This window comes from Phocoena phocoena, chromosome 12 (genome assembly GCF_963924675.1).
Source record: "Phocoena phocoena chromosome 12, mPhoPho1.1, whole genome shotgun sequence".
NCBI classification, from domain to species: Eukaryota; Metazoa; Chordata; class Mammalia; order Artiodactyla; family Phocoenidae; genus Phocoena; species Phocoena phocoena.
In genome coordinates, this window is record NC_089230.1 from 7,828,860 (window position 1) to 7,855,901 (window position 27,042).

At 51.7% G+C, this 27,042-nt stretch overlaps 1 protein-coding gene across 1 annotated transcript; it reads right to left on the minus strand.

Moving 5' to 3' along the window:
- Positions 1–8,107: 8,107 nt before the first annotated feature.
- PNLDC1 (PARN like ribonuclease domain containing exonuclease 1) lies at positions 8,108–27,000 on the minus strand. Its single transcript, XM_065889055.1, has 19 exons — positions 26,925–27,000; positions 26,468–26,525; positions 26,103–26,176; positions 24,088–24,127; positions 23,215–23,338; positions 22,944–23,032; positions 21,562–21,662; positions 19,726–19,802; positions 19,391–19,534; positions 18,791–18,860; positions 17,108–17,193; positions 15,810–15,865; positions 12,817–12,881; positions 12,330–12,383; positions 12,098–12,140; positions 10,049–10,148; positions 9,557–9,732; positions 9,355–9,453; positions 8,108–8,171 (listed from the first exon to the last, which is right to left on the minus strand). The coding sequence occupies exons 1-19, from the start codon at positions 26,998–27,000 to the stop codon at positions 8,108–8,110; spliced, it is 1,596 nt and encodes a 531-aa protein (XP_065745127.1).
- Between the last annotated feature and the right edge of the window lie 42 nt (positions 27,001–27,042).

The following is a 27,042-nucleotide window of genomic DNA, read 5'->3' on the forward strand; positions in this document are numbered from 1 at the left end:
TAACTGCAAACCACAGAACTGGACTCCAGCTAATTTGAGTAGAAAGGGGATTTATTAAAAGCACATTTGCTAGCTCACAGAATCTCCAGGAGGACAGAAAAATCCAGGCTAAGTAAGGACGCCCAAAATAACTGTGTGATGCTAAATTTGTACAGCAGAATGAGCTCCATCAAGACACCGCTGCATCCTTCGCTAAAGCCACAGGCGATCCGGTTGCTGCCTCAGCCCCGCAGGCGCCCAGTCCCGCTGCCCTGGGGCCCCCTGAACACCATCCCCACCAGAGAGGGTCTTCAGTGTTCCTTATTCTTGTCACCAGCTGCCAGGCAAAGCCAAGACCAGAAAAATCTGGTCAACTGTGCCAAGGTCAAATGCCTCGATTCACAGGAAGGGAGCCTGGGAAAGTGAGACTCTCATGAGGTGGGCAGGGGTCCGGATTCTGCGGGTCCAAAAAGAGAAACAAAGATCCAGGTCAGGCTTAATGGCCTCTCCAGTCTGAACTGTATCCTCATCACAGGGAGCGGGTGTCCCAGACTGTCCTATACTGTCTTAGGCCTGATGAAGTGGGGCCCCTGCCCTGAGCCCCGCACCTAAAGGCCCCCAGCGGCCCTTCCCTATCCAGTCCCACCCACCAACGTTCACGGACCCGGTCCCTGGGTCCACCTGCAGCCGGAGGTCATCCTCTGGGTACCCAGGACCCTGGAGCACCAGGGCACCGACGGCATTAATTACAATCACCATACTGTGCAAACACCACCACTATCTAGTTCCGGAAATTTTTCACCTTCCCAAACTGAAACTCTCTACCCATTAAACACTAACTCTCCATCCCTCCGTCCTCCGTCCCCTGTGACCTCTAATCTGCTCTCTCTATGAGTTTCACTGCTCTGGGTACCTTCTGTAAGTGGAGACATACAGTATTTGTCCATGTCTGGCTTATTTCGCTTACCATGATGTCTTCAAGGTCCATCCGGGTTGTACCACGTGTCAGAATGTCCTTTTCAAGGCTGAATCATATTCACGTATGGACAGACCTCATGGTGTCTATCCATGTGGCAGTCGACGGACACTTGGTTGTTCCCACCGTTTGGCTGCTGTGAAAAATACTGCAAACATGGGTACAGAGTCCCTGCTTTCAATTTGGGGGGTATATACCTAGGCATGGGATGGCTGGATCAAATGGGAATCCCATATTTAAGTATTTGGGGACCTGCCCATTTGTTCTCCACAGCAACTGCACCATTTTACATTCCTACCAGCAACGTACGAGACTTCAGTTTCTCCACACCCTCACCAGCACTTGTTATTTTGTAGTTTTCTCTTTTTAATAATCACTATCCTGGGGGCTTCCCTGGTGGCGCAGTGGTTAAGAATCTGCCTGCCAATGCAAGGGACACGGGTTTGAGCCCTGGTCTGGGAAGATCCCACATGGCGCGGAGCAACAAAGCCTGTGCGCCACAACTACTGAGCCTGCGCTCTAGAGCCCGCGAGCCACAACTACTGAGCCCACGTGCCACAACTGCTGAAGCCCGAGCACCTAGAGCCCGTGCTCCGCAACAAGAGAAGCCATGGCAACGAGAAGCCCGCACACCGCAACAAAGAGTAGCCCCTGCTCACCGCAACTAGAGAAAGCTCGCGCGCAGCAACGAAGACTTAACACAGCCAAAAATAAAATAAATAAATAAATAAGTAAATGAAAGCTATCCTAGTGGGTATGGAGGGTAGCTTGTTTTATAACATTTAAATATTTAGATGTAGAGGGTGTGGGCTTCCATTTGTACTTTTATCTGAGCCTCAAAATTACTAGGGCTGGGCCTGTTCTTACCAGTATAAATTTATTAGAGAGGTGTACTAGTTTCCTGGGGCTGCCATAACAAATTATCACAATATGGGTGACTTAAACAACAGAAATTTATTTTCTCATCGTTCTGGAGGCCAGAAGTTTGAAATCAAGGTGTCAGCAGGGTCTGCTCCCTCCTAAGGCTCTAAGGGAGGAAGCTTCCTGGCCTCTTCCAGCTTCTGGTGGCTCCTAGCACCCCTTGGCTTGTGGCAGCTTCACTCCACTCTCTGCCTCTGTCTTCACGGCCTCCTTCCCTGTGTCTGTGTGTCTTTTTCTGTCTCTTATAAGGACACCCCCATGGATTTATTGTTATGCTTTAATCTAGTATAACCTCAGCTCGACCCTCAGTTACATCTGCAAAGACCTTATTTCCAAATAAGTTCTCATCCTGAGATTCTGGGTGGTTGTGAATTTGGGAGGGACACTGTTCAATCCACTGTAAGAGGTAATTCCCTTCCCAGTGTTCCATCCCACTAGCGACACGGAGCCAGCCCATCACGATGGTGCCACAGAGGTGAGAGGTAGCTCAGGTGGCCCCAAATCCACAGTCAAGAGCAGCCCAGACAGGCTCCGTGTGCAGTGAATCAGGCAGAGGTAGAGTCACTCTGCCTCAGGTACTGAGAAATACATCCGTCTTTAACTTTCTAGAACAAAGCTTAAACTCCCGTAACCACTTTGTTCTGGAAAAATCCTTAATCTTGGCACCCCAATGTTACTCATCTCTTCTAGCTTAAATTGTTTCTTTCAGGTAAGCAGGCAATTAAGATTTTCAGTTCAGTCACTTCAAAGTCCCACCCAGTCTTTCTCTCCCTTCCCCTCTGCAGAGTAAAGACAGCACTGCACGTAACGGAAGCTTTGGCACCTCGTGGTGCCAGGGGGCTGTGTGAGCCCAGGGCCTCTGAGAGGCAAACAAGAAGGTAGGATTAACGTACAAGGACAGCATGGGGGGAAATGCCTGTGTAGAGGAAACAGGAAGGGAGCAACGGCTGGGAGAGTTGCCAGACCACAATCAATGCAAGTCTGACCCTGAGTGAAGGGACGGGAAGTTGGTGGACATGTCCTGACCTCCTGCAGAAGGCTCAGCAGGGCCAGTGGGGCATCCCCGAGCCCAAGCTGGCTGTCAGGGGAGTCCCACTTGCCCCAGCACCCTGCAGATCAGCCTTGGCTGGGAGCGGGCCCAGGGAAGTGAGGCCTTGGGCGCACATGTAGGGGGAGTCCCTGCGCCGGACACAGCGCTCCTCGCAGCTGTCACCTGAGCTGCTGGTCTGGGGGCCTCCGCAGCGCCCTCCTGGCCTGGTTTTGGAGTGTCTCCCTGCTGCATCCCACCCCTAGCCCCAGCGGAAATGTAAGCGCTTGTTCCCACCCTGCGCAGAGAAGCGGGGGCTCATCCAGGCTGCTACGGGACACCCGGCCCACCATGGTCACCCCCGGGTCCGTGCAGGATGCCCAAGGGCCCCTGCAGCCAGGAGGAAGCAGCAGTGTGGGACCACCTCTCCTGCAGGTCCCACACCCTCTGGGCTACCCTCCCCTTGGGGTCTGTCTCAGGCATCCCCCTGTCTGGTGCCCCTCGCCTTCCCAGGCCCCGTGCCAGCTCTGCTAGGACTTCCTGACCAGCACTAGCCCCTGAGTGTCTGCAGTCTGTCTTCAGATCGACACTCCAGGCTGTAGTCCTCCAGCCCAGACCTACTGACATTCGCAGCCCCGCCTTCAAGTACCCAGGAAACCTCCTCCTCGCTGTCTGAGCCATCATTTTCTAAACTGTTTTAAACTCCAGCCTGGGCAGTGATGTCCGTCCCAGACAGGGGAAGAGAGAGTCACAGGTGATAAGCTCTTCCGAGAACAAAAATACATCAAAACATATTTCAAAGAATATCATCCCACCCTCACACTAGGGAAAAATGGGGTTTTAAATGGCTCTACGGGTATGCAGGAAGGAACCCTTTGGGGTTCCTTAGTTTTTGGTGCCATCAAGTGGTGATTGAGGTTTTTACAAAATGGAAGCCATCTAATGAATATTTTTATTCTTCTGTTTCCCTGCTTCTATAGGACATTGCATTTTTATCTCTTCAACGGTTACTTTAGGGCAATTTTTCCCAAAAGACAAGGGAAGGTCCCTTTACCTTGGCAAACCCAAAATTAGTTAAATAGGCTATTTTTAAAAGTCAGTGGCTGAGATATTCTGAATTTCTAAGAGGCAGCACTCAAAAGAGATTTTTTTTTTTTTTTTTTTTTTTGTGGTACGCGGGCCTCTCACTGTTGTGGTCTCTCCCGTTGCGGAGCACAGGCTCCGGAAGCGCAGGCTCCGGAAGCGCAGGCTCAGCGGCCGTGGCTCACGGGCCCAGCCGCTCCGCGGTATGTGGGATCTTACCGGACCGGGGCACTAACCCGCGTCCCCTGCATCAGCAGGTGGACTCTCAATCACTGCGCCACCAGGGAAGCGCAAGTTCACCTCTTTAATTAGCTGTGATCACTCATATGCTCAGTTATAGGTACTGACTTTTTCATAATACATTTCCTTCCTTTTTCTTTTTTTTTAATGGTGCGCTGCAAAGCTTACAGGATCTTAGTTCCCCAACCAGGGACTGAACCGGGGCCCCAGCAGTGACAGCGACGAATCCTAACCGCTGGACTGTCAGGGAACTCCTTCTTTGCTTTGCTTTTCTTTTTTTAAAGTACATTTCCATTTAGAAGGGATACATACTGTTATACAAAATTTTCAGAATACAGGAAAGTATGAGATAGAACGTTAAAATCACCCAAAATCTCCCCTACAGACATCATTTTAATGTATTTTCTCAGTCTTTACAGGATAACAGAACGTGATGCATACACGCCATTTTGCCCGCGCACGGACAATCACAGGCTTTAGATGGAAGAGGGCACAGAGATCATTGATTACGTCTGCCTCCAGCTTGTTTACTAGTGACTCAGGCCAACCACCAGCATTGCCCCAAACTTCACCACAAAACGGTCCAAGTTATTTATTAAAGTTTTAAGGATTTAGAAAATCATTACCCCAGTTCTCTGACCATAAAAATAGACATCATGGGCTTCCCTGGTGGCGCAGTGGTTGAGAGTCCGCCTGCAGAGGCAGGGGACACGGGTTCATATCCCGGTCTGGGAAGATCCCACGTGCCGCAGAGCGGCTGGGCCCGTGAGCCATGGCCGCTGAGCCTGCGCGTCCGGAGCCTCTGCTCCGCAGAGGGAGAGGCCACAATAGTGAGAGGCCCGCGTACCGCAAAAAAAAAAAATAGACATCATATGATACCAGATAGCTCTGCTCTCATGGAGAAAAGAAAGAGCCTTTGGATAGAAGGTACCCATCCACGCAGGGAGCCGGGGGTCCTCCCACGGCACTGGGGCCGCAGGAGCTGGGGGAGAGGCAGGGGGAGCGGCCGAGGGCGCCCAACAGACTTGTACTCCACCCGGGGGCTCCGGCCAAGGTCCAAGAACCGGTGCTGAGCCAGTTCTTCAGATGTCGGCCACGCGGTCTTGTTTTTAGAACCTGCCTAAACCCACCATGTATATTCACGGCGGACGAGTGGGGCATTAAAGCATGGAGGGTATGAAATGGGCTCCCGACCCCCACAGGTGGCGTGGCAGGAGGACAGCACGCCTGGCCCAGGGAGCGCCCCCCACGTGTCTCTGAGGCCTCGGTTCAGGGAAGTGGTTTAAACTACAAACAAACAAGATTCAAAATTCTGGGAGCAAGGACTAGAGTCACATCACTTGTATATGATCAGGACCCAGAGGACCGGAAGAGCTCCCGGGGGCGGAGTCTGGGGGCTGCCACGTGTCCCTTTTCTGTACCGCTGAGGCAGAGCCACGTCGATTATGCAAAATGATGAGGCCTGTGCCACTTGCCATGTGCCTCCGAGGAGCATCGAAGAATCCGAACTCGTTCCCACAGTGCTAAGAGTCGTCACAGGGGCAGAAGGAGCCCAACCTCTGACGGGGCATCGGGGCGGCAAAGCTCCAGAACCTGGAGGAGACGCCAGTTGAACTGAGTCGAGAGGGGCGAGGGCCGTGAGCCCCGCGGAGGGAAAGGGCTGAGGGACGGTGCTCAGCATGGCCTGCAGGCGTGGAGCAGCTGGGGAGGCCAAGGGCTCCGGGACTTGGGTGCAGAACCCACGGAAGGGCTTCGGGCAGGAGAGGGGACCAGATCTGCCCTCAGATCCCTCTCATGTCTGTGAGGCTGTAGGAAGGAGGTGGGCAGGGTCCCAGGAGGCTCTGAGCTTGTCCCAGACGGAGGTGGTGTGAAGGGGGCCCGGACGAGGCCAGCAGTGGCGGGATGGCAAGGAAGAGAGAGGCTGAAGGGGGGACACCCGGTGGAGACAGGGCAGGGTCTGGGAAGAGTGCCCCAGCCCTACCCTGGAGCTAACAGCGGGGGACCAGAGGGATGGCCACCACCTTCCTCAAACGAGGCCGTCAGGGAAGAAACATAGCTCCGCTCCGCTCCGGCCCAGATGCACTGGGCCCAGAGAGACACCAGCCGGGGCACAAGCTTCAGTCACAGCAGGACACGCGGACAGCACCCAGTCCCTCGGCACCGAATAGCTGCGGGGACCACGGATGGCAGAGGGCAGGCCGAGCTGTGTGGCTGTGAGCAACTCAGCGGCGAAGGGAAACGTGGCTGGAAGGCGGGGGGACAGCCAGAGCCGCAGGGAGAGGGGCACAGAGCGGAGGACGGGAGGCTGGTGTCTGTTCCTTGCTTTGGTTCTTTCATTTAATGACGGAGAAAGGGCTGCACGAGAGGCACCGACACGAAGAACTAGAGGAGATGAGGAGAGAGCAGGGTGAGGGACCCGGGCCCACGGGGTGGGAGCTGGTACGAGATGGGCGCTCACTCAGCACCTCCAACCATGTGCACGGGGGGAACCTCAGGGGAAGTCGGTAGACAGAATCCGATCCCGGTCATGGGCTTTCAGCAGCTCAGATGTCACCCCCACCCGCCTCCTCGGGGAGGGACAGTGGACGGTGCGGTCAGCCAGAGTCCCTGTGGGTGGACGGCAGGATGCTACCAACAGCACGGAGGCCCCGCTGAGCGTGTACGTAGCAGGGACTCGAGAACAACCTATGAACAGTTTAAGAGTTTAATGAATAAATGAATAATGTCTGATAAAATTACTATAGGGTCTCTCGCCCCAGAACGAAGACAGCTTAGTGCTCAGGCCCTGCCCCAACCCCGGGAAGTCAAAATGGTCACTGTATACGCTCAGCTGAGAAGTCCGTTTTCACTTTTCAGGTTTGCTTACTTAATGCAGGGCTCACATCCATGAGATGGGGCCCCAAAAGCCCACAAAAAAGGGGACTTTTCCTTAGTGTACACAAAGGAACATCCAATGGGAAGACAGACAAAACAACAATCCCACTAGGAGGCCGTTTGGACAAACGGGTAAGACCTCCCTCCCCTCACCGAGAGCAGGGTTTCATTGGTCTGACCACAAGAGCTGCCCCGAGCACCGCAGGGACAGCAGCCCATCGGTCACCGTGTCACTCACACCCCAGGACAGGCGTGTGACTTCTGGGGTGGCTCCCAAACTCTCCTTCTGGGTGGCTGCCAGTACTAACACTTCTGTTTTATACAGAAAAAACTTCTTCCACAAGGAATTTAAGAAGGCTTTGCTGAATCCTTAAGTTCAAGGCTGAACACACAGCCCAGCCAAGTTCAACCCCTCACACAGAAGAGCTCCTGATAAAGCCAAGTGAAGTGCCCAGCACTGCCAAGGAAAGAAAATAATCCGATTCTACCTCGATCTCAGGGTTCACACCTGTGGTACAAGTCACTTTGTTTCTAAGGTGAGTTGCTTCATGGTTTATGACAGTTACCCAAAACATGGACCAACACCGGCGCCCATGACACCTGGTTTTATTTTTCCCTTTAATAAAGCTTCGGCCGTTTCTCAGGCCTAAACCCCCGCCTATCAGCTACTGCTTTCTCTCTCAGCAATAATGGAGTCTTCTGCCCACCTGGTGTCCAGCTCCTATCGTCCCAGTTGTCCGTTCAGAAGACACTCTGGAACATTAGCTCAAATTCCCAGAGGTGTGGCTTCTCCCCGGTCATTTATAGAAAGAAAAGTTTTGGCTACATACAAAGGATTTATCATTGATAATATTTACAGAATTTCACACTCAACACATAACAAAACTCCTAGTAAGGACCACGCAGATCCACGTGCAAGTAGGATGTGATTCGAACAAACAGAAGCCAGGACGGCAGCCCCGGGATCGCGCGGAGACAGGACGGGACTGCAGGCGGCCTTGCTGCGCTCAGGGGCGAGCTCTTCCCAGGAGAAACGCGATAAAGGCCCAGGTGGTGACTACGCCACAGACCCTGCAAGACAATGACACCGGTCAGCGGCCTGGATGGCTCGGGAGGCCCCGCGTGCGCCCAGCAGGTGTGAGAGCGCCGGCGCAGGCTGGCCCCTCTTCCTTCCCGGCTACGTTCGCCCAGGTGTTATTTTCTTTCCATCCCTCTCCCGGCGCCAACATTCTCTCGAGGCTAGAATGGCTCTGGGACACAGAGGGCACCTTTCCCAGTGATTCACGTTGGAGGTTGAGGGGGGAGAAGACTGCCTAGCAGCCAAGCTTTCTTCTTCAACGACGTGGTTTTCGACGGGTCTGGCTCCTAACAGGAAACCAAAATCCTTCAAGCTCATTTACAGCAGCTCTGTCTTCCCAGTTGCTCAGACCAAAAACCCTGGGTTTAAACTTGACCCTGCTCCCGTCCGTCTGATCCCACCTTCAGCACCCCCGACTCCCCCGATCTGCCACCAAGCCGCAGCCGAACAGTGTGACCAGGTGACCTGGCTTCCTGACGCCCCCCTGCCCTGTGTCCTCCAACGTCTCCACGCAGAGCCCTGCGCCACCGAACCTCGGGCGGCCGACCCAGCTTCTCCCGCAGTCCTCAGCCGCGCCCTCTGCTGGTCGCAACCCGCCGGCTTCCGTAGCCTTGCCGGCTGCTCCTTGTTTCGTCTGGTAGCTTTGTCACTGCCCCTCCACACGCCAGGAGCACCGCGCCCCCAAGAGGGCCCCTCCCCGCTGCCTCCTCTGCCTGGACACCGCCCCCGCCCCGCGTCGCCGTGCCTGGCTCACTCCCCACCAGCGACACGCCCCCACCCCCCGCCCTGGGCCTTCTATGAGGGCCCCGATCTTCTCCTTTAAAGAACAACCTGCCCCCAGGCCAGCCCTCCCGCTTCCCGACCCTGCTCGTTTCTAACACTTATCACCTAACAGACCGTGCAGGTCACTCGTTTATTACCCCCACTCCAGTGCGAGCTCCACGAGAACAGGGGGTTTTGTTTCATCCACGGATGAAGCCCTGGAACCTAGGACAGTGCCGAAGACAGCACGTGCTCGATCAACGTCTGCTGAGCGTCACTGAACGACGTTTGGTCCAGCGTGCTGGTCAACGACCCCTTGCCCAGCACACACCGGCTAGCGAGCTGTGCTCGATCGACTCACACCCAGCTGGGACCACCGGCAAGTCCGAAGCAGCCTCAGTCCCGGTCACTTACTGTAACAGGCAGCTGACGTTCGGGGAGTGTCTCCAGTAGCGGTACAGGGAGACCTGCAGGGTGGGGTGGCACCTGTACTCCTTCAGGATGCTCCGGGTGCTGCCAAAAGAAGGGCTCGGTCAAGCGCGCAAGCAGCACAGCTGCTCCGAGCGGCTGAAGTGGCCGCAGGTGGAGGGCGGGGGCTGAGAGCCGAGGCACCTACTCCTTAAACTTATTGGTCAGAAGAAGGAAGTGGCTCCCCACCAGTCTCCTGACATCAAACTTGCAGAGGTTCTGAAACTCGCGGTAGACTTGCTGCTCGCTGACCCCGGGCCACCTCTTGACGGTGACAATGAGGATGGGAGGGCGGATACTGGGGTGATCTGGACCCGAAAAATTCTAGAAGACAGGGAAGGGAACAGGTTTTCCACAGTTCCTACTGACTGACTACCTACCCAGCTGGAAAATCCTGCGAGAGACACTAGGACAGGCCCTGTGAGCAGGCGGGAGGGAGAGGGGAGGAGAGGAGAGGAGGAAGGAACGGGCGAGCTCACCTTGGCTCAGGCGGGAAAACACAGGAGACAGTCACAGGCTTAGTGGGGCGTGAGCGCCCTCTCTGGCCGCGTTTGGTGGCCGTCAGAAGCCCCTGATAGCCCCCAGAGCCCCAAGCTGCCTCCAGCCTCCGAATGGGGGGAGCAAAATGAAGTCTACTTACGATCTTGGGGACCCCGGCTCGGATAAGATTCACCTGGTTCACATAGGGAGCCAGCACATCGAGGTACAGCGGGAAGGAGGGCTTGGGGATGGGAAGAACCCTATGAGGACAGAAAGCCCCAAAGCCTTCAGGCCCACGGGGGGTGTCCCACGTCCTCGGCCACAGCTGAGGCTCTGGTGACAACGGGCAAGGTGCTGCCCGAGACCCCCCTCCCTCCTCCCCTCACAGGCTCTGGGACTTCTGTTGACGGGCCACCCCCACACGACCAGCGAGCTCTCACCACGGCCCGAGCCAAGGGAGAACTTCCAGGGGTTACCACCTGTTGGTGGCCATCTGGTAAAGGCCCCTAGGCTCACCAACATCAGCCACAGGCTCAGGGGATGAGCGAGGCCCCTGTTCAGAGGAAGGTCCACTCCATTGCCCCTCGACGAGACTGCAAATGGCCGTCCCTCGCCCCACAGCCTTGTCGTGACTCAGCCTCGCCTCCACCCAGACACCACCACGTACCTGAGCACAGGCCCGCGAGAAAGCACAGCCCTTGGCACCAGGCAGGCCTGGCTGCTACGGAGCTTCTCTAAACCTAGGAGGGTTTCTAGGTTTTGAGGATTAAAAGAAATTGGGGCTTCCCTGGTGGCACAGTGGTTAAGAATCCACCAGCCAATGCAGGGGACATGGGTTCGAGACCTGGTCCGGGAAGATCCCACATGCCGCGGAGCAACTAAGCCCGTGCGCCACAACTACTGAGCCTGAGCTCTAGAGCCCACGAGCCACAACTACTGAGTCCACATGCCACAACTACTGAGCCCGTGCACCTAGAGCCCGTGCTCCACAACAAGAGAAGCCACCGCAATGAGAAGCCCGCGCACCACAACGAACAGTAGCTCCCGCTCGCCGCAACCAGAGAAAGCCCGTGCGCAGCAACGAAGACCCAACGCAGCCAAAAATATATTAATTAATTAATTAAAAAATTTTTTTTAATTAAAAAAAAAGAAATTAAGGACACAAGGTCCAGGTACTAAGGCATCAATAAGCTCCACTGCTCTTAGCTGCCCTCACAGTCAGAGCACAGGGAAGAAGGAGACGGGGGCGGGGGTTTCTTACTGAAGCTATAAGCCTCACATCAATGTGTCATAGGCTATTTCTGTGTATAATACCCTTTACCAAAAGAGACAACTTAGGCAGTACCCACATTAACAGGGTAGAGTCTGAAAATGTTTAAGTCAGTCCCAGAGAACACAGTTTTGATCAGCTCCTTCCCCTGGCCTGCTAAATCCTACTTTTATTAAAAAAAAAAAAAAAAAAACAACCCTCTTGAAGGGTATTTTTATCCCCAGCATGTGGGATCTTAGTTCCCCAGCCAGGGATCGAACCCGTGCCCGCTGCATTGGAAGCACAGAGTCTCAACCACTGGACCACCAGGGAAGTCCCTAAATCCTACTTAACACATGTACGCGGCAAGGATGGTGCCACAGAATGCACAGTTCACGTGTGGAGCTGATGCCTACAAGCCCAGCACTGCAGGCATCCAGGATGACAATGCCCTGAGAAAATGCATTTAAGATTCCAATTTGAGGTTTTAAGAACCTTTCCCCTGTGTGCCTTGTTCCAAGTCACTGCCCTTCTCCCCAGCCTGACTGTGTGAACCCCGAGGATGGATCATTTGTTGGCCTATATGCTTTGCCCTCCTACCTCACTGCGGTTTACACGACACGAGGAAACAGGAGGGTAACAGACAAAGCAAGCATACTGCCCGGGGAACACTGGGGCGGGTGCGGAACCCAAGCCTGACCCACTGTCTTGGCGTCCCGACAGTGACTTTTCCCAAGGCCGACACAAGAGGCAGGGGGGCCGGGACCAGCCCCAGGGTGGGAGGAAGGCTGGGAAAGGCCGCCTATGGAGGAGGGCTGCTTCCATAAATGTGTCATTTACACAATGACACTTGCATCCTGCTTCTTTGGGAGAGTGTGGGAGCCCCGAGGTCTTGGTTTACAGTGAGGGCTCAACAAATCCTGACCACTGATGAGATCACAGGACGAAGGGGACACTCACCCGTGCACTTTCCATAGGAGCAAGTGGGCCACTTTCAAAAGAACTGGAAAAAAAGAAGCTAGAAACGTGACAGACATCGAGGCGCAACCTGATCACCTTGTCAAAATATGCAAACTCCGGCCTTATTTCCACATGCGCCACCCACCTGGAAGTAAAGGGGGGGGCCCAGGGATGGCGGGGGATGACTGAAAATAAGACAGGGGTCTCCCTTTAAAAGCGCAGCAACTCTCACCTGATCCGCACAGGAAGGCATCGTACGCTGCTTCGTGGGGATACTTTGTCTCAACTGAAGTGTTTTTCCAGAAGCAGGAGAGACGGTCAAGCAGCGATTAGAACACAGCCCGGGAAAGGACTCTCCCCCAACCCCGCCCCAGTTCCACATCCACGTCGGCCGTGCACACACAGCCTACTAACGGTTGTTCCTGCAGAGACCACGCACCCTTCTCTCAGCCATACCCCACTTTGACCTAGGACCTCCCCACAGCAGCAAGAGCGCCACGGGAGGTGGAAGCACAGGGCTTCCGGACAGACGGACGCCCCCGGGACCTCCGACGCCTTCTGGGATGGCTCCTTTCGATCGGGTGGTTATAATATGGACACGGCACAGGAAAAGCCCCACCCGGCCCTCCCACACCTGCCACGTGGAGACCCGGCTTGAGCTCCAGCACCTCAAAGCCGTGCCAACCTCGGAGGAGCACAGCTCAGGCAAACATACGTACCGTATTTTTCACATTTGCTTGCGTGAATAATCACTGGCCCAGAATTCTTGGTGGGATTCAAGTCACTATTAGAGAAGAAAGATCAATAGAAAATGTTCGCTGACAATCCTTTCTCGTTCTCCCCTCATCCTCTTACCAAATAAAAACGTCCTCAGTACTGGGACTCCTTGAAAATCACAACGAAACACAGCTCTAATATAAAATAAAACAAACAAAGAAAACAAAACAAGGATCCAGGCATGGGCAGACAGGTCTTGGTAACCAGGCAACAGGACAGAAGAAAGAACAGCAGAGCCAGAGGCTCCAACCGCGTCATTCTGAGCATTTACCAGACGCGGGACCCCAGCCCGGGCGTCAGGATCAACCCTATGCTGGGTCTGCCCCCGGGAGCTTGCTGTTCAGTGCGTCCTAGAAATGCGACGCCCGAGGCGTGAGCAGTGCACGTCTGGCTATCGAGGGACAGGCCTTCGGGAGGAAAGGCTTCCTGAAGTCGGTGGTCCTACAGGAGAGTCCTGAACCCCAGTGACTCACCTGGTGGAGGAAATGGGGCAGTGCCAGGCACTTCAAGCCAAGAGAAGAGCACGCAGAGACAGCGAGGGAGAGGGCGAAGCCCGCAGCGAAGGGCAGGGGCCGGGAAAGAGCTCGAACATTATGGGGGGGCTTCAGGAACCAGAGGAAGACTCTGACCAGAAAAATGGTCAAGTTCACATTTTAAAAGATCACTCAAGTGGCAGCCCGGCAGATAAAGTAGGTCAGGCCACCAAGCTAACCGGGGAGGAGCTACTATCACCATTGGAATAAAAATTAAGGCCTCAGGGAAGGCAATGATCCTGGGGATGCAGAAAAAGGAACCGGTTTCCAGGACATTTAGGGAGTAAAACCAACAGGCCTTGACTAGAAGACGCTGGTGGCCCAGCTCTGGGTCCCCTTCCAGGTCTCAGCTCTGGCATGTGGGTGAACGCAGCTGGCATTCGACAGGGAAACCTTCCCTTCACCTGTTTTCCAACAGAATCTATCGGTACCTCTCTATATGCTTCACATCTCTGAACCCTGATTCCCTCATCTGCTCCTAAGCCGCAAGGCGGCCATCGCTCTGGGGGCCTGCTCTCAAGGTGACTCACGAAGCTAGTGAGAGGCAAAGCTGGGATTTACACCCAGCAAGTCTCGATGCAGAGCCTGCGTACTGAAAACAAGATTCTCTCTCACACCTGCACACGAGCCATCGGCACAGCGCCTGGCGCCGTCAGGACGTGGCAGAAGTTGCTCCAGACACGGGAGCGGGTTTGACGGGCAGAGAGGCGGGCCAAGCAGAAGGTGCCTGCGGCCACGTGGTACAGGAACAACCAGAAGGCGGTCAGGACGCGAGGACTCTGGAGCCGCGGTGGCACAGACGTGGTGATCGCCGAGGCTGGGGGTGGGTGGATTCGGTCACCCAGGGGCACGGTAACGAGGAAGACGAGGACAGTGGGGACCCTGGAAAGATGTGAGGGACCGAGTGGAAGAACGAGAGCCCACGAGGAAGAGATTAAAACACTCACCAGAAAATAAGAGAAAGCCGGGAGAGGGCGCAACAGCAGGGAAGGGGGCCGAGGGGCCCAGGGTGTCAGACGCCAGACAGAAGTTAACACTGAGCACGACCGCCTGCCACGCCCTGTTCCAAACGCCTGTGCGCATCTTCCCATCAGCTGGGCCCCGATACCCAGATCGAGTTCCATGGAGGGGAGGCAACCTGACCTCAGTGGGCCCAGGAGAAGGCGAGGCCTCTGAAGAGGCCTGTTGTAAAGACAGAACAAGGACAGTGGTGGCAAGAGGGGAGACCGAGGGGAGCTTCACGTTTTCTGAGTTAGAAGAAAAATGCTGATGCTGAGGGAGAGGCTGAGGACACGGCGGGGGTCAAGGGGGCACGAAGGGCAGGGAGGCTGCTGAACGGAGCGAAGGTGCAGGGCCAGGAGGACGGACAGGCTGCGGGAGGGCAGCCCGTCGTGCCCTGGCCCCATACACGGTAGGCGTTCCCGTGTGCGGGCTGACGGGAGAGACAGTGGCGAAGAGGGTAACACCGCGCAAGTGTCTGCAGGGGGCTGAGACACTCCCGCCTCTAGCCTCTTGTTTTCCTCTTAGAAATGAAGGCCAGGAGGGCCGTGTGATATAGGAGGAGATGAAGCCTAAGGGGCCAGAGGAGACGATCACGTCGGAAATAACGGATGCCATGAGCCGGAAAGATCATCTATGGGAGACTCAAGAGGCCAGTGCGGCTCCGGCCAGGCATCTTCAGGGGCCCCCGTGCCAGTGGCCGGATGACAGCGAGCCACAGAGACACAGCTTCTTTCCAAAAGGTCTCACCTTCAACTGCTCCCGACGCCACCCTCTCCCTGCTCTGGTTTGCTGGTCCCCCCAGTTGGGGACAAAGGAGTGGGCAGAGAAGCCCCCATCCACTCCAGGCCTTCCAGGCAACACACTCCTGCCAGCACATGCCCGCAGCGTGGCTGGGACACGAGGGAAGACAGGGTCGCTGTTCCTGTAGGAAGGGCAGGAACTCACCCGGTACTAGGACCGTTCACTCACTCCAGTGTTTAATGTGCACCTACTATGCCTCGCACTGCTGTAGGCCTGAGAGAAACATCAAGGTCCAAAAGAATAACAAAATCTGTTCCCATGGAGCTAATCACTCCAATAATCAAACAGATCACAGGGAAAATAAAACCCTGGCCAACAGAAAACACCAGATAATTAAACAGCTGTAGGTATTTGACCAGGCCCCTTCCCCTCCAGAAGGGGGTTTCGCAACCTCAGCACCAGTAACATTTGGGGCTGGAGAATTCTTTGGGTTGGGGGCTGTCCCGTGCATCCTGGCCTCTACTCACTAGGTACCAGTAGCACCCCCGAACTGTAACGACCAAAAACATCTCACTGTTGCCACATGTGCCCTGGGGAGCAAAATCGCCCCAGGTGAGAACCCCTGATCTATAAGCAGCTCCGAAAAGCAGCTTCCTTACCTGTTTAGTACTTCATAAACTTCTAAAAGATTTGAAACCCTTGGGAAATTCAGTTCCTATAATATGGAAAACAAATTAGGGAGAATAAGACATTTGTGGTTATGTTTATTATCTGCTTCAGGTATTACCAAATGGCCATTAAAATGACCTGGAAAATGCAAACTCCGATAAACTCCTCTCTCTTCACACACACCTATCTTTATTCCTTAATTCGGATGTCAGGGTACCTAGTGTCTTGGGTTTCCTATAAGGGACCCGGCAACCCAGCCTAAGAAAACTGCCACAAACACAACACAGCAACTTCCTTCAAAGACAAGTGTTTTAGGGGTTTGAGAAACACAGGACTCCAAGGCACAAGACCGCGGCCAAGGACACATTACGCAGGGCACTAGGTACTCTAAGGGACTGCCAGGTCACCAAGGCCCAGAGTTCACCTCATCTCGCGTGCAGTGGAGACTGGTTTGCACTAGTTGCCTCAGATCAGCCCCCGCGTCCTTCCCGCTTCGCCCTAGAACTCCGTTCCGTGGAGATGGGCAGCGTCACAGAACACCGTCAGCTAGAAATACGTGAGGTACGAGTAATACGTGTGTCTCTGGGCAAAGATGTACCAAGTAACCCAGTGCCGTCTTTGTGGCTTCCTTACCGAACTGTAATTCTGATCGGCTTAAAGCTTTATTTACAACACTGATCTGGCTCCCCTTGTTTGGTTCCTCAGTTTTAACTTCTAAACCAGCTGGGTGCTTCCGTTCTCCACACAACCTCAGCTGCAGGACAGAAGTCACCTGGCAGCTGTAGAAATGCCACTCCCGGCCCCTCTACACCAGAGAAGCTGAAGGTGGGGTCTGGGTGTCAGTGTTTACCCTCCCAGGTGATTCTAATGTGTCTGGGTTGAAATCCCACGGCCCTAATGCTCAGTAAAGATAAAATTTTTCAAGTGGGATCCCTGCCCCCAACCCTGACGCTCTTTAAGCACGTTGCAAACACTCACTGTGTGTACACCAAGCTCTAGAACAAGTTGTTCTGCTGTGCCATCTAAATAAGCCCGTGAACTACACACCAGTAAGTCAAAACGTGAGAACTTGAATGAAGGAAAGAAAAAAAAAATCACACATAAGCTAGCATCACTCAGAGGTGGTAGAATAAAAAAAGAAAACCAATACTGGTTGTAAAATACGAGAAAAGGGTTCAAGGAAACGTTCAAGGAACGCACGCTCTCGTTCTTTTGAAAAGAACGAGAAAGCTAAGTGTTAGTGGGACAAACGAAGCATTCCTTTCCCCAGAGCAGTTTAACTTATTACCTTCCAGATATCCTTTGCCACACTTTTGGTGTCAATGAGAACAGGAAATAGGTTGTGGATATTCAGCTTAAATTCATCATAGCTTTCTGAAGGAAAAGACCCAGATAGTCAGAAGTGAGTTCATTGGTAAAAATGGGAAGAAATTCTCCAATCTAGCTTGTCACCAACACTGGCTAATAAAGCAAATAAAACAAAATAGGAATTGAAAACATCCTTACTCCTAATCATCAAGGATTTCTGAATCTCAAACCAACCTGACATCACCATTTGTAACAGCAAAAGCTAAACGGTTTTCCCAAATTCAGGCCAACATTAGTTAACGCAATTTGCAAAGTTCTAGCCAATGGAAAAGGGAGAACGAGGTATGACTGGAAAGACAGATGTGAAGTCTGTAAATAACTGTTCAAAGAAAAATCCAGTAAGTTAAAAATTATAAGTGCCTTGATAAAAATTACCTATTAATTCACGTATTTATCAAAATTATACCTGCATATAGTTGTCTGCAAAACAAACCAACCCAAACCCCTCTGCTAGCCCTCTTCTCACTGCCCTCCCATTTCCTATTCCCCAAAGGCAACGACCTTCAATTTTTTCTTTCGGAGTTGATTCCCACATCTCTAAATAACATGCTCACGCTGCTCGGTGATTTCCCGGTTTGGGGCCCTCACTAAACTGTTGACTCCCACGAGGTAGGAAAATAATCACCCTTTCTACCTCGTACGCCTCACCATTGCCAGCACCTGTGCATTACTCACCAAGGGGCCATGTGGTCTCCTCCAATGACTTCCTTTCTGGCACAGCTTTTGTTCCAGCAATTTTTTTGTTTGGTTGTTTGCTTAGTCTTTTGGTGAGTGATTATTTTACCCTTGATTCTCCCCAAGTTCTCTCAAGATGCTCAAACTGAGGTGTTTTTTTTAATCAATTCATTTCCTAGAGAACTCTCTCCTAGAACCTTCTCACCCCTTTCAATCTACACTGGTGTTCTCAGTACATCGTTAGTTCATTTAATCCCCAAACAACTCTGATATCCATACTGTTGATATCATTTCCCCCGTTTTACAGACATGGAAACAGAAGAGGCACGTTTAAGTAACTTGCTTGAGATCGCACATAACAATGGTGGGATGGGGCCTCAACGTGACATCTGAATGCGTGCTTTTAACTGCTACGTCACACTTCCGTGTGTCCAATGGCATCAGTCATGGAAAAGACTGGGACGGGCATAAGTCAGTACCACGTGGCCATTAAATGATTTTAGGTTAATGACATAAATAAATGCTTTTGGCAAGTGAAAAAAAGCCAAAATCAAAATCATCTACGCAGTGTGGTCAAATACGTAAAAAGCCACGACAGAGGGAAAAGCAAAAAGTGTCAGGATTATAGCTGTGATGACACGTCCCCTGCCCGTCTCTGATTTTGCTAAGTCTTATGCAGTGAGACTGAACAACTTCCGTAACAGGGGGGAAGAGTATCAATTCAAATGTAAGTTTTTCTCCTGGAGAAAGTCCCCCAGCTCCAGGAAAATGGTAAGAGGCACAGATGTACGCGACCTCTCCGGACACCTGTGAGGCCCTGGGGATGGCTGTGTGTGGAGGGGCTCCCTCAGGGGCACGATTCTGGGCCAATCCCCTTGCCGGATGGCAAGCTAAGGTCAGAGGCAGGAGAAGGATGGTCTGTCCCTACCTGGGAGAGGTCTGAAGAACTTCTCGTGGAGATGCAGCAGGTCCATCAACATATTATGTCCCACTAAGGGCTACTTGGAGGAAATCGACAGGTGAGAGGAATGAACTTGCAAAAATAAAACAGACGCCACCGACTAACTGCTGTCTCCGGCCAAGGGTGCAGCTTTAGAACCCACCGCATTCTGACGACGTGGTAATCCCATCCCCACCTGCACTCCACTCCCGTGAAAGGTAGCCTGACTGCTTAAAGGCCAGAAAAGCAAAGCAGCGAGTCAGAGGGACTCGAGGCCTGGGCCGCGCTGGGAATCTAAGCTGTGAAGCAGACATGTGCAGTCCCCAAGTAGTTTTAGGTCAATCAGCATTGAAATGCCCATGTGTCTGAAAGGAGCGAAGAACTAGTAATATTTCACAGGGACAGTCTTTCCCCAAATGAATCTGTCATGATTTTGTGAAAGCAAGGTTAGATCCATAAAGCCAGTTAACAAAAAGGAAGTCACTTATCTTAAGGAATCTTAGCGTACTGTTGAAGGACCCATTAGGACCTACAGCCAAAATTACAAAAGACTGCTGAAGACCAAGGAAAGAGATACTTTTTCCCTACCTTCTGGGCTTTCACCAGCATCTGGAAAAACACAGAAAAACCCCTCGCAGAGAGAAGAATCTTCTCCTGCCAACAGCTCTCTCGATCGCAAGAGGTGTTCTCCAGATACCAGCGATGCCGTTTACTCACTTTCTTCACTGTCACCTGAAAGGAGAAGTAGAGACAAGGTCCCTGTATCCTGGGTTCCTGGGAATGGGGCCAAAAAAGTGGTCCTTCATCTCAAAAGGGAGGAGAGGGAGCGGGGGAGAAGAAGCCTTTCACAGAGGCCAGATTTGGCCAAATGAGAGAGAAATGATAGAGCCACTGAGGCTGCCCCCCTCCAGGTGGGAACTCACCCCCTGGTCTCTCATCACCGTCCAGATGTCAGGGAGGGCCTTCCTCAGCACAAGCTGGACCTCGAAGGCCCGGAAGCCTGCAGCAAGGAAACAAGACGTGCACAGAACCACTGCAGACCCTGGAACGGCAGTCCACCCTCCCCTCAAGAGAAGCCCGAGAGGAAAAGCGGCTGAGAGATGGATGGATCAAGTGGAAAGACAGCTCTTAGGTATACCCAAGCCCACAAGGCCAAGCGACAGGGATGGCACGGCATGATCTAGGGCAGCTTTCTTGAAGTTTCTGATCTCGGGGCCACTCTTAAATTGAGGACCCCAAAGAGTCTTTGTGTGTGTGTGGGGGTACGGGTCTTGATATTCATCATGTTAGAAATTAAAACTATACATGAAATTCGAAATCGCCAAGTTTTAAAAATAATAAACCCATTCATTACACTTTTGCCCATGATTTTGTAACATCACGTGCTGGTTATTTGGAGCACACTGGTTTCCTGAGTTATACACGTTGTCCAAGTGTTCACACATCATACAATACCATCAAAAGGCACTTGTACATATGGCCACTGATCTCATTAGAAAGGTCTCATAAAGTTGTCCAGCTTATGGTGACAGATGCAAGCTTTCCAAAATTCCAGTCTTTTACTGAAAGCTCAAATTTCATCTCTAGCAAATACTGTAAGTTAGTCTCCCTGAAGACAAGGCTTACTTTTTTCACTTGAGAAAGTGATTGAAAATACCCACATTGAAACAACCAGTCAGTTCCTTCAAGTAAAAATTATATTCCTTAGGGGAATTCCCTGGCAGTTCAGTGGTCAGGACTCAGCGTTTTCACTGCCGAGGGAGGGCCTGGGGTTCAATCCCTGGTCGGGGAACTAAGATCCCACAAGCCATGCGGCATGGCCCCAAAAAAAGAAAAAAAATATATATATTTATATATATATATATATATACACACACACACACACACACACACACACACACACACACATATATGCCTTTAAATAAATAAGTAAATAAAAGGGAGCTAATTCAGCTCTCAACACAAAAACCTGCACAAGTGCTTCTGCCCAAGACAACCACTGTACTTCGGTAGCAGCAGCAATGTTTCATGAACATTTATTTTTTCTGTACTTATTTTGATACACAGAATATTTTAAAAGATGAGCAATCAAATGTTGAGATTTAATAAAATTAATAATTATTATTTCACTAAAAAGAATTATTTCACTAAATTCCAAGTAAAACTGGAATTTTTAAAAACTGGAAGCAGTAACAAAGAATACGACTACCAGCGTGGTCGGACGCGCCTCCCTTCACCTGTGCTGAGGTGCCAGCCTCTCTACCCACCGCTGCTGCAGGACCATCGGTGCAAATGGCACAGTGATAATGGCAAGTGATAGCCGAGTGATATTCTGACAAGAGTTTTGACCTTGTGAACCCCTTGCAAAGGGTCTCAGAGACCCCTGGGGTCCACCGACCAGGGCTGAGAACCGCTATTCTAGGGCAGGTTCATTGTGATCCCACATTGTCCCGTTGGGGGAAATTCAGAGAAATTCAGAGATTAACAACAGCAAAGCAAGAGTCCATAGGGCACCAAGGATTGGGATAAGAAGGATGGCTCTGAATGGAACTTTACTCCCTCAACCTTAAAATTCAGAATCGGTTGAAAACCCTTCAACCTCAGAATTGAGGTCAGGGCTCTATCTAACCACAAGGACCATGTGTCTGCTGAGCTGCCGCCCAGGATCCACCAGGGGAGAAGGGATGCTCCCCCACCCTCCAGCACGTGACAGCGGCCGGTTCCACAGCTCCCAGGCCGGGGAGTCACCTCCTGCCTACCGGTGATACCAGGGAGGGTCATCCAGTCGCCTTCCTCTGCCAGGTCCAGCCAGCGCGTCACCTCGTCAATCACCACCTTGATTTGATCTTTATCCAGAGAACTGAAAATGGGCACAGTGAAGCGGGAATGCTGGGGAAGACCACAGAACCATGAGACAGCGCTCACGTGGGAGAGGCTTCTGAAGGCTCCCGTTTTAACACTGTGATCTCAGCAAGAAAATGGACCCCAAAGAGACCACTTCTTTTCTGAGTCTTGTTTTGCAACAGGAAGCCAATCACTTGGCCTCTACCCTCTGGTCTGTCCTCAGGAGCCCTTCTGCCCCTCCCTCGGACGGGACTATGGGCGGGAGGATGCTGGGATGCAGCCCACACTGAACAACACCATCAGCCCTATCTTCTCAATCCTGCTCTCAGAGGTGGAAGAGCACCATCTGCTGAAGCATGGAGAAGACAGCAACTTTGGTAAGTACACCTTCTCCTGCGTTAGAAGTATAAGGACATGATGTTATGCTGAGAAAAGGAAAGACTTTTCTCCAACACTTGAAGGTAACAGAAGATTAAAAATTCAATTTGCTTTTCCCTTCCAAAAGGTATTTTTATATAAAACCACAAACAGACATTAAAAAAAAAATGCCCACATTACATAATTATCTGGACCAGATAATCGTAACATTCCAGAACTAAAAGCTGTCTAATTTAACCCCTTCTTGAGAGAGGCAAAGAGTCTCAAGCTCAAAGACCTTAGAGGACTGGTTCAAAACCAGAAAGCTAGCGGACAGCAGGGCCTGTGTGGGCCCGGGCGGCCTGCTCCTTCTAGCACACAACGAGGCTGTGCAGGCCTGGCCCCAGCCCTACAGTACAACTGGGTTTCTGGAGGCACTGGAGGCCAAAGAAAAAAGGCAGAGATCCTGCCCTGGGGAACACAGCAGCGTCAGGCACGTGGGGCAACGTGCCCAAGCCAAGGCATGTGACTACCTGGTCAAGGCTACCTGTGATTTACCTTGAAAAATCCCTAAGATCACGTGGGAGGCCAACATAACATCTCACAGGGAGGCCAACAGAGCCATCTTCCCCTCTAGCCCTGGAATGGGGTTCCTGCCTCTTTGAGTACCAAATTAACAGTCAGTTCTTTCTCCCCTTCATTGTTAAACACTAAAATCACACGCTACACAGTGAGAGATTTCTTATCTCAGGCCTGAGAACGGTATCACCAGCACTTCAGGCTGTTGCGTTTGACTGAGCGTGGGTCCAGGAAGCTACGCCAGCTAAAGTTGATGGTGTGAGGTCAGCCTGTCCTGGAGACAGCACGTCTATGCACAGGAAAGCCAGAAACACACCAGCAGCAAAGAAACCCACAAAGCACCCGGAGAAGCAGGCTTTACCTGCGAACTCTCCAGTTCCCAGTCAGGATGCTGTGTTTAATTTTCTTCTCCTGTTCTTCGTTCATATATGGGATTCCATTCTTGAGAAACTGAAGATAGGAACAGACAAGGAAACTAGTCAGAGTCATCCTCTGTGCTGGCAGCAGAGTGGAAAGGAACCTTCCTTGTCCGCGTTTTGAGGACAAGTCAGAAAGGGGACAGGAAATGGATTCAGACCAGGTGGGCTAGATAGCCTTGCAACCCTTCCCGGTCCCCTCCTCCAATGCTGTACCTTGTTATAATCGAAGCCATGCTCATTCAAAAACTGAACACTAGAAGCCTGGAAAGAGAACTCTGAATCCAAAATCCCAAATGTTGTAGGGAAGAGAAAGAAGTTACACGAATGGGCTTCATACCTAGAAAAAAAATACACATAGGGAGAAAAAGATGAAAACCAGTTTTAGAATTCTGGCTCACACCACAGGCTTCTGAGTGGGCTCTTCCCTCCACTTGAGAAGTACAGTTGACCCCTGAACAACACGGCGGTTAGGGGCGCCAACCGTTCATGCAGTCAAAATCCGCATATAATTTACAGCCTGCCCTGTGTCTACACATGGGTACCGTCATTTTAGTGAAAAAAATCTGAGTATAAGTGGACCCATGCAGCTCAAACCCCGTGTTGTTCAAGGGTCCACTGTACTTGAATGTCAGCTATATCTCAAGCACTATGACTGGCATGGGGGTGGCCAATGAATAAAGGCAGAGATCCTGCCCCTGGGGAACAAAGTCTGACGCCCTATTTGAGACAGTGGGGCTGCCATCCAGCATCCTTTCTGACTGCTGCCGCCTGGGAGGTACATCACCTTCATTATAACACCGTTAATTGCAATCCTGAAGGCGCACACAGGAGACAAGGAAATGGGGAAAGGAGCACCAAAGGTACAGGGGTGTTGGGAAAGGCCCCCAGAGATGGTGCTGCTTTGAGAGACTTGAAGGACCAGCGGGCATCGGCAGGGGAGGGGGGTGGCGGGCACAGAAGCCGGAGAGTCTACAGAGCACCCGGGGCCAAAGCGCTTCAGAGCCTGACGCAGAATTTGAAGGGGGAGCAGGTGGAGAAGGTAAATGGGCAAGAGCCATGTGTTTTGCCAAAGGTCTTTATACATACTTGTTGGACTCGCCTTCAATACTGGAAAACATAGACAATCCTAGAAGAATGATGGTAGAGAGAATGAATACCAAAAGAAAAGCTACCAGAAGTTAACTACAGAAAAACTTCTGAACAGTACTTTGCACCCAAAGCTATTGTACGAGCTTTAAGATAACTTCTAAAAAAGAAAGAAGAGTCAAAACATGAGAACTGTCAAACTGTCATTCACACGGAAATTACTGAAATATAATTGTGACTGGCTGTTCAAACACAGAATGTTAAATTGACACTTCTATGGTTTTAAAACTAGTAAAAGGAAACACTAAGAAAAAAAAGAGAAAAAAGGGATAATAAAAGAAAAAAGAGAAAACACTAAGATCTATGAAGATGTATACATTTAATTGCTTTAGAATGTCTGTACCGCTAAAAAGACCACACACAAAGTGAAAAAGACTTTGAAGTAGGGGAAAAACAATACAAACGCATCTAAGTGCTGTTTCCCATACTTTCAAAGAGGTCTCACAATTAAGAAAAACAATCACAACAGAATAATAGCAAAGGACAAGGACACAGAGCAAAACACACACATACACACACACACACACACGGGTGTTCACCATCATTCACAGGAAAAGAATCAGTAAAATGTCTCATGACCTGTTTTTTAAATAAAGTTTTATTGAAATACAGCTATGCTCATTCATTTGTGTATTAACTACAGCTGATTTCTCATTAACAAGGGCAGCACTGAGTAGTTGTAACAGAGACAGTATGGCCTACAAAACCTAAAATATTTCATTTAGCCCTTTACAGAAACAGTTTGTTGATCCTGTATTAAAAATGTAAATCAGAACGGTAATTTTAGATCATTTTTCCTCTACCAGGTGGGCAAAAAATTAAGACTGGTAATACTCAGTGTGAGTGAGGGAAACAGACACATTCCCTGTTAGTGTAAGTCTCTGTAAACTTCTCAGATGGTTGGTAGGAAGAGCAATAGTTAGACAACAAATCAATACTTTAATGCACATACTCCACTGCTACAAGTATACCAAACACATATATTCACAAATACACAGTAACATATAAGCACTAAGACAGTCAATGCAGCCCTGTTTCATCACATACAAATGGTAACTAAAGTACTCATCATTAGGAGGGGGAGCCAACAGATACATTCAGTTTGGAGTGCTATGCAACCGTTAGAAACGAACAGGAGGGCTTCCCTGGTGGCGCAGTGGTTGAGAGTCCGCCTGCCGATGCAGGGGACATGGGTTCGTGCCCCAGTCTGGGAAGATCCCACATGCCGCAAAGCGGCTGGGCCCGTGAGCCATGGCTGCTGAGCCTGAGCGTCCAGAGCCTGTGCTCGCAACAGGAGAGGCCACAACAGTGAGAGGCCCGCGTACCGCAAAAAAAAAAAAAAAAAAAAAAAAAAAAAACGAACAGGAAATCTGTATATGCTGATATAGAAAGATCTCTAAACCCCAGTCGTGGGGAAGAAAAATAACGATGCAGAACAACATGTTTATAGTATGATCTTGTATGATTTTTCTTTAAAGAAAACATACAAATTTTTCCCTGAAAGATGGTACAAGTTCCTTAATGTTGATTTAGGCACGGAGATCACGTTTCTGCTTATTCTGAAGTGTTAGGTCTCGCAGGCATGACATGGCCAAAAACCAAATGAGCACGCAAAACGATAGCCAGTATCTCACAAAGGCGCCAAAACTGTTTTCCCAGTAGGAAACACAAAGACAATTTTAAAAAAGGAAGAGGGCTTCCCTGGTGGCGCAGTGGTTGGCGGTCCGCCTCAGAGGGTGCGGGTTCGTGCCCCGGTCCGGGAGGATCCCACGTGCTGCGGAGCGGCTGGGCCCGTGAGCCGTGGCCGCTGGGCCTGTGCGTCCGCGGCCTGTGCTCCGCGGCGGGAGAGGCCGCAGCGGTGAGAGGCCCGGGCACGGCAAAAAAAAAAAAAAAAACAAAAGGAAGAAAGTCTCTATTTCAGTAACTTATAAGAAACAACTGAGGATTAAACTCACCAATCTGACAGACGGTGAAGTGCTGAACGCTCTGACGGGTCTTGAGATACCACTCTGATGGCAAGTCAAACAGACTGTGAAAAAACAGGCATCTCAGCGCAGAGGCAAGCAGATGGCATCAAGGCAGCACTGCCTCCGTGCTGGATCAGCACGTCTCAACCAGGGGCAGCACTTTCCTTGTTACAACTAGAGAACCAGCGTTCCTGATAAGGGCCAGGTCCCCAAACCCCACACAAAATGCTGTCCTGCCCGCCCAATGCCAACAGGGTGCCTGTCGGGAAACAATGCTGGCCGGCCAGGGTGTCGTCCAGGAGCGCGCGGCCGAGAAACTCTCCAGCTCAGCTCTAAGGCAGTTTTAGCTTTACCTGATCTGCTGGGGCCCGGACGGGTTAGAACGAAGACCAGTGAACTCTATGTCTAGACCTGCAGGGGAGGCAAGAAAGACAAGAGTCCCCAGGCGCAGGCCATCGCAAGGCTCTTTGTGCTGTAAACGCTGCTGGTGGTAAAAGTTCTGGCTCACCTTTTTGCTGCTCAAGAGGCCAGGAGAGGTCAAGAAGGAACAGAGGAAGCCAAAGCAAGGACAAGCCAGGCCACCCCGTTCCACCTGGACCAAACTGGGGCCAAGGCTGTAACTGCTGCCTAACATCCCCCCCAGGCCCGAGAAGGCACACACCCTGTCCTTCGGAGGGGCCCTGTTTTAAGCCTCCTGCAACCTGGCAACCACCCAGCCGGGCCTCACCTCTCCGCCCTGCGCCGCCCGAACCACACCCTCCCGCCGGCCAGGGGGCTGCGGCGACGAGGCCCGGAATCCCGGCGCCTTACCCACGAAGTCCGCGCCCAGGACGAGCTCCTGCAACAGAGGGAGCCTCTGCTCGAACTCATCGGCGCCCACGTCCATGGCCGCGCAGCTCGGCTGAGGGCGCCCGGTGCGGCCACGTGC